The sequence below is a fragment of the Portunus trituberculatus genome, chromosome 12 (genome assembly GCF_017591435.1).
Source record: "Portunus trituberculatus isolate SZX2019 chromosome 12, ASM1759143v1, whole genome shotgun sequence".
NCBI lineage: Eukaryota > Metazoa > Arthropoda > Malacostraca > Decapoda > Portunidae > Portunus > Portunus trituberculatus.
In genome coordinates, this window is record NC_059266.1 from 530,136 (window position 1) to 538,038 (window position 7,903).

Consider the following 7,903-nt stretch of genomic DNA (forward strand, 5'->3'; position numbering starts at 1 on the left):
AGTAGTAGTTATAGTGGTCGTTGTTTTTTTTTTTGTTGTTGTTGTAGGAAGAATGGGTGTCTTTTTTTCTTCTTGCTCTTGTTCTTCTCGTCCTTGTTCTTGTAGTTTAGTGATGATAACAGTAGCAGTGGCTATTCTTGGTACCGCCTCCTCTTATATTCCAAACCCCGTGCTTTTCAACAGTCACTCATGCGCATCACTGGAAAAGAAAGCAATAAACTCTATGACAAACACACACACAAACCTTTCTTTTTACTCTTTCTGTTACCCTTGGCCAGCTTCCCCCTCTAATATAAAAAAGGGACCCACAATTTGCTGGCTGACCTTACCACGCGTCCCTCACACAGACGGTTCTCTCAGTATCAGCATTTCCTACGTGTGTCAACCTCCGCCCGATTTATGGACACGAAATGCTCTTGACCTTGATCTTGTGTCTTGGCTCGTCTGTACTATAAGATCTCTCTATTCTGAAACGCTTTGCTCTCTCACCACTGTTTTCAAAGGCCACGGAGATGATTAGCTGGGTTCTTAAACGCGTTCCTTCTGTTATTGATATGTCGCTAGAGTATAGATGATCTTGAAAACTCGTGTAACATTAAAAAGATCTGTATTCTGAATGGCTTTGCTCTCACCACTGTTTTCAAAGGCCACGGGGATGATCAAGTGAGTTATAAAGTGTATTTCTCCTGTCAATAATGTAGAAATGTCATTAATCTGTCAGTGGGAAGCATTTTTAACCCTTTAGTACTGCGACACATTTTTACCTCGAAATTTCGTGTACGATTAGACTATTTTATTTTGCATTAGGGAGTGTCTATGGAGGTCAAAAGATTAATGGCCACAGTCTTCACTATTTCAACCCCCACATGAGTTTCTAAAGCTGTACCAAATCACCAAACAGTAAGCAGGATGAATAGAGAAATGCGTCATGGTACTGGAGAGGTTAACATGAATTTTGGATAATTATGATTTGACGATTTTATTAGAAAAGATCTATGGAGGTCAGAAAGATTAATGGCCAGACTCCTCTCTATTTTAATCCCTACATAAGTTTCTGAAGCTGTATAAAATCACCAAACAGTAAGCAGAATCAATATATAAACGCGTCATGGTGGTGAAGGAAGTTAAAAATCACGTCTTGCTGTTGTTGTACACATTTTGGCAAAGGAATTCACTGGAAGGTAATTTCTTGGGGAGACTGAGCTGTGTGTTGGTGTGTTTGTGTGCTTTGGTCTCCAGGAACTCAGAGGCAAGGAAATATGTTAGTAATTTCACAGTGCGGTTAGGCAGGCTAGGTAATCAATGGCTGTCCAGTGTTGTGGTGGGTGGCGGGATGGTGTGGTGGGGTGGTGGAGTAATGGGATGGTGTGTTTGTTTGCTGGGGTAGTGAGGTGGTGGTGGTGGTGGTGGTGGTGTGGCGGTGTTGACTGAGACCGACACAAATACCGGACAGAACCGAATAATGATACTGTCTTAACCCCTTCAATACTGGGTCACGTTCTTACCTTGAGATTTGTGTACGATTAGACCATTTTATTGACATTAGGAAAGGTCTATGGAGGTCAGAAGATTAATAGCCACAGTCTTCACTATTTTAATTCCCCACATACGTATCTGAAGCTGTGTAAAATCACCAAATAGTAAGTAGAATGAATATGGAAACGCGTCATGGTACTGTTAAGGATCGGTACGTCAGTGGGGTTCTTTTTAATATACTTTTGTTGTTCTTGACCAGTATCTCTTCTACATAAAAGAATGAATATGAAAAAGCGGCATAGTACAGAAAATATTATTACCGAATACTATACCGTCTTAAAACCAAAGTGGCGTTCATATATTCGAATTCATATGGAAATCGGTTTATATGTATGCGTATCCGAATTATTAAGGGGAAGATATTATGGATGAAAAGATAAATGAATAAATAAAAGCAATATTTATGATGTGTATGCATAATTTAATACCTTACCCTTGAAATGTGAAAAGAAAATGCGGTGGAAGAAAACGGGATATTTTGTTGTGATGTAACGCGACACTACCACACAGAGACACCAAGACCGAGCCCCAACTTCAGCGGACTTGTCAGGGAAGAACTGGCGTATTGGAATAGTCTGGCCTTGAAATATTGACAAGAAAATCCATTGCTGGGAAGAAAACGGGATTGAGTTTGATGCGTACTTACAAATTCTCCTTTTTTTTTCACCTTTATATTTTTTTCTTTATTTTACAGACGCGTTTATCACTTAAGAGAGAGAGAGAGAGAGAGAGAGAGAGTGTGTGTGTGTGTATATTGTGTGTGTGTGTGTGTGTGTGTGTGTGTGTGTGTGTACAAAGAAAACGAGAAAGGAATTTGAGAGGTGAGCAAATTATTCATAAAAGATTGCCTGATAAAGAATTGATCATCTCTCCCTCTCTCTCTCTCTCTCTCTTTCTTTCAACTTAGGGTTCACGAGCTCCCAGGGACTCACAAGAAGATTTCCGTAGGTCATTAGATAATTGCCCTATTAATATCCTCTGCAACATACTAGTTCATTAAGTTAGTGTCAGTCACCATTAGTTCATTAACGCTCTACTCGATCTCAAGTTACTGGGCATTCAGGTACATATGGTCTTTTCACTCACGGGGATCTTAACGGGAAAAATTGTTGAGGACCCCTTGCTCTGATCTATCTAGTAAGAGGTCAGCTACCCGTGTTCCCTCTCCCTTCCTTCTCTCTCTCTTTTTCACTCTTCCTTGACACGAAAGTCCAGCGTCGCGGTTTAACGACTCTCTCTCTCTCTCTCTCTCTCTCTCTCTCTCTCTCTCTCTCTCTCTCTCTCATTTATGTTTGGTATGCCTTTTCATTATTTTTCCTATTTTCTCTTTAATTCCAACTTTTTTTACATGAATGATAAGAGGAAGAGAGAGAGAGAGAGAGAGAGAGAGAGAGAGAGAGAGAGAGAGTGGGTGTGTGTGTATGCATGTGTGTCCCTGTGAGTTATTTCAATTTCTCTCTCTTTCAGGATTTCGAACCCTGAGTCCACACCTTCAGCGGGCAAGACCACACCACCACGCCACCGCTACATTCTTCACTCATTGCCGCGTGTGCCTTCCCGTGAGTAGTAGTAGTAGTAGTAGTATTCTTTTTTAAGTAATTTGTATAAGGAGGAGGAGGAAGAAGAAGAGAAACAGAAAGATAAAGAAAAATACCATCATAGTCTTAGCAATGTTCACACACACACACACACACACACATTGTTTACCATGCCTCCCATAGTAACGCCACAACACCACCACCACCACCTGCACCACCAAAGGGAGGAGGAGGAGGAGGAGGAGGAGGAGGAGGGGAGGAGGAGGAGGGAGGAAGGGAAGAAGTAGGTGGGAGGGGTAGAGGGAAAACAGTGATATGGGTCCATGCCACAGTGCTCATCTCTGTCTCATTTTGTGTCTTTGCGTCTGTCTGTCTGTCTGTTTGTCCATTTTTCTTTTTCTTTTTCTCTATCTGTCTTTCTGCCTGTCTGTTTTTTCTGTCTTTCTCTTTCTCTCTTTCTCTGTCTGTCTGTCTGTCTGTCTTTTTCTCTATATGTCTGTCTGTTTTATTTGTTTCTTTTTTTCTGTTTGTCTCTTTCTCTCTCTCTCTCTCTCTCTCTCTCTCTCTCTCTCTCTCTCTCTCTCTCTCTCCCTGTATGTATGTATGTATGTTTGTCAATATACACAATACATAAATAAAAAAGAAAAATGAGGAAGGTTGCTTTTGTAAACAGCGCAGCACCACCGCCACCACCACCACCACCACCATCACCACCGCCACCACAATCATCACTACTTATAATTTTTTTCACCACCACCACCACAATCATCACTAGTAATAATTTTTTCACCATCACCATCACCACCACCACCACCACCACCATCATCATCATCACCACCAACATCATTACTGTCCACTTGTTACCTTCATCATTAATATCATCACCATTTTTATCAGCGCACTATTTTCTCACTATCATCACTACCACCACCATCACCATTACCTCTTATAGCGTCATTAATCAAGTCATCACCATTATCACCACCATCGCAACCATACAAATGTTGCGTCACCATCACCACCATTATCACCATCTACTTCACCTCACTACAATAACATCACATTTTCATCACCACCACCACCACAAAGCACCAAACACCACCACTATGTCATCACCACAACACCACAACACCGCTACCTGTCCTCACCCGACCGCCACCACCACTACTCTCACACTACACGAGAGAGAGAGAGAGAGAGAGAGAGAGAGAGAGAGAGTTGGTGATGACGTCTTTCCACGCAGACGCAATGGTGATGAATGGTGATGTCTTGTTTCACCACACCGTGACAGAGAGAGAGAGAGAGAGGGGGAGGAGGATTTGAGGGAAAGGAAAGATATTTGTTTTGTTCCGATCTTCTTCTTCTTCTTCTTATTCCTTCATCATCATCTGCTTCTTTCTTTCTACTTCTTCTTCTTCTTTCTTCTTCTTCTTCTTCTTCTTCTTCTTCTTCTTCTTCTTCTTCTTCTTCTTCTTCTTCTTCTTCTTCTTCTTCTTCTTCTTCTTCTTCTTCTTCTTCTTCTTCTTCTTCTTCTTCACAACATGTATATTTTAAAACTTGTATCACATCACTCATTCATATCTACTCGTTATCTATTTATCTATTCATTCACGTATCCACTCATATAGAATTCATCACACCAGAGAGAGAGAGAGAGAGAGAGAGAGAGAGCAGCACGTGGCAACTCTGCGTCACCAAGTAAACAAAGGAATCTTGGTAACACTGTTTTGTTTTGTATTGTTGTTTGCTTTGGTTGTTTGTGTGTTTGTTTGGGTTTTTAGTTTTTTTTTTTTTACTCGTTTTGTTTAATGGTTTAATGCGTTCTCTCTCTCTCTCTCTCTCTCTCTCTCTCTCTCTCTCTCTCTCTCTCTCTCTCTCTCTCTTCTTCTTCTCATTCTCCTCCTCCTTGTCCTTGTCCTTGTCCTCCTCTTCCTCCTCCTCCTCCTTCTCCTTCTCCTTCTCCTTCTCCTCTCCTTCTCCTCCTCCTCCTCCTCCTCCTCCTCCTCCTCCTCCTCCTCCTCCTGCTGCTTCATAACAACAACAAAGAGATCGAATCCGCCTCACACACACACACACACACACACACACACACACACACACACACACACACACACACACACACACACACTATCCGATATCAAGGAATAATAAACTCACTATTCCTGTGTGGTGAGTTTGGAAAGAGCCTCATCATCATCATCATCATCATCATCATCATCATCATCTAAGTAACGTATTTGAGTCAAAGTGTTCTAGCGTTACCATGGCAACACAAGTACATTCTCGTGACGCACCTGTTTGTAATTAGCGTGGGTAGGTACAGGTACAGGTACAGGTATAAGTGAGGTGCGTTCAGTGTTCAATAGTCACCTGTAATATTATCAATGCAGGTCATGTGAGTTAGTGAAAGTATGTCTGTCTGTTTGTCTCTGTTTCTGTCTAGGTCTCTCTCTCTCTCTCTCTCTCTCTCTCTCTCTCTCTCTCTCTCTCTCTCTCTCTCTCTCTCTCTCTCTGATGAAAATAATACTCTAGGGTCTTCGCGATACAAGACGAGATATAAGAGAAAACAACAACAACAACAACAACAACAACAATAATAATAATAATAATAATAATAAAAAATAACAATAACAATAACAATAACAATCTTCTTTATAGTCCTCCTTGAAGAAATAAACCACATTTTCTTTGACTTCACCACATCACTTACGCAAAAACATCCATTATACAACGCCCCCTTCGATATCTGAGTAGTACCCCATTAAATACCACTGTTTTCTGTGACTTCTGGCCGGGCGGTGGTGTCATCTAGCGGGAGGAACGCGAGGCTGGGCAGGTGAGTGAGGTGAGTGGCGGGTGGCGGGGCGGGCAGTGTGCGTTGAGCGTGTGTAGCAATGACCGGCGCCGCTCGTCGGTCGAGGGCCTGCTTGTGTTAAACTGTGAATTTTTTTTTTATTTATTTCCCGATTTTTGACGTCCATTTTTTTTGACCGCCGGAAGAGGAGTGATGGCGCCTCGCATAGTATTAGGTGAGTGTTTGGGAGAGTGTGCTGGGAGAGTCAGGTGCGGCGGTGTTAGCCTTACCTGTGTGTGTGTGTGTGTGTGTGTGGTGATGGTGGTGGTGGCGGACAGGTAAAGGTAGAGGTGGTGGGGGTGGAGAAGGAGGAGAGAAGAAGACAAGATATTTTTACTCGTTTCTCTTCGTTTGTATTAATAATTCAGTAATATTTTGAAGTTACAATAAAAAGGAGGAAAAAATTTGTATATAAGTTTAGGAAGAAAGTTTAGAGTGTGTGTGTGTGTGTGTGTGTGTGTAAATGGAGAGGGCGTGGAGAGAAGACGGGTTAAGGAAAGAGAGAGAGAGAGAGAGAGGGAGGTTATCGCTTGCATGTTCCGGGATGAATCATTGTGTGTAGGTGGGCAAGTGTGTGTGTGTGTGTGTGTGTGTGTGTATGTATGTATGTGTGTCCATACGTGTGTGTGAGTGTGTGTGTGCGTGCGTGTTTCCAGCATTCTTCCCCAAGCAAAAGACCTTCGTTTTGTAATAAGCCAACCATGTGAACCGGACACACACACACACACACACACACACACACCACAAAAAAAGGAGTTACCAGCGTCAATAATTACTCTCGTGTTTGCAAACCTACCTGAACTAATTAATTGGAGGTGTTATTTTACCTGTCGTAGTAATTAGTGGCCAGGTGTTCGTCTATATCATTCAACTATTATTGCTAGTTTTTTTTTATTATTTTTACTGGAGTGGAGGTAAACAATGTCCGTTGGGAAAGAAGGAGGAGGAAGAGCGGGTGGGGGAAGAGAGGAAGGGAAGGAGGGAAAGACAATAGGAGGAGAGGAAGAGCGCGATTAAGAACAGGTGAGAGGAAATAACCGGTGAAAGAGAGAGAGAGAGAGAGAGAGAGAGATTAATATTGACTCGTATGTTCAGTTCAATATATATTTTTATTCTCCTTTTATACACCATGACCCTTCTCCTCCTCCTCCTCCTCCTCCTCTTCCTTCTCCAACCGTTTCTTCTCCCTCTCCTCTCTTTCTCTTCGTTTTACTAGTGTCACTCACCACAAGACAACCGTAAAAAAAGAAAAGATAGATAGATAGAAATACAAAAGATTACAAGCTTAGGGAACTCAAATAGAAGTAAAAAGAAAGAAGAAGAAGAAGAAAGAGAACATGATGAATGATAAAACTTTGATGTCTTAAGATGCTGTCCCGGCTTCCTTATATGGCAACACTGCATGGGAGAGAGAGAGAGAGAGAGAGAGAGAGAGCAATGAAGCAAGACAAAAAGAATGAAGACAAAAGTAACGACGAATATGAAAAAAAGGAAATTAGGAAAAGAAGAAAGGGAATAAGATAAATCAGAAAGATAAAGATAAGTAGGATAAAGAAGAACAAGAAAGCCAGAGAACAAAAGAACAAAACAGCAAAGGAAAAAAAAAACAGAGAGAGAGAGAGAGCATGATTTTTTACTTTTTTTTATTTATTCTCTTCTTTCTTATATCATTTTGCTTCTCTTCTTTTTCTTTTCTTTTGCTTGTTATTTATTCTTTCTGTAATGTTATGGAGAGAGAGAGAGAGAGAGAGAGAGAGAGAGAGAGATCCACTTTCATGAACTAATATTAAGCATATCTTGCATTTTATTTCATTTTACGATACATAAATATGATAAATAGACAAATAATAGATACACACATAGATAGAAAAATAGATAGATAGACAAACCGTATCTAACCAAACCTAAAAACAACAACAGCAGCAGCAGCAACAACAACAACAACAACAACAACAACAACAACAACAACCATTAC

At 41.1% G+C, this 7,903-nt stretch overlaps 1 protein-coding gene and 1 long non-coding RNA gene across 2 annotated transcripts in view; one reads left to right on the forward strand and one right to left on the reverse strand.

Moving 5' to 3' along the window:
• Nucleotides 1–69: 69 nt before the first annotated feature.
• On the reverse strand, nt 70–4,254 carry LOC123502910. The gene is made up of 2 exons (XR_006674264.1): nt 4,213–4,254; nt 70–199 (listed from the first exon to the last, which is right to left on the reverse strand). It is a non-coding gene; the product is annotated as an uncharacterized LOC123502910 (long non-coding RNA).
• A 1,685-nt stretch (nt 4,255–5,939) lies between these two features.
• Nucleotides 5,940–7,903, forward strand: part of LOC123502607 (protein crumbs-like) — a 71,645-nt gene continuing 69,681 nt past the window's right edge. The window contains exon 1 of the mRNA XM_045251771.1: nt 5,940–6,103. Within this exon, the coding sequence (XP_045107706.1) occupies nt 6,082–6,103 (22 nt within the window). The 5' untranslated portion in view covers nt 5,940–6,081. The remainder of the gene's footprint in view (nt 6,104–7,903) is intronic.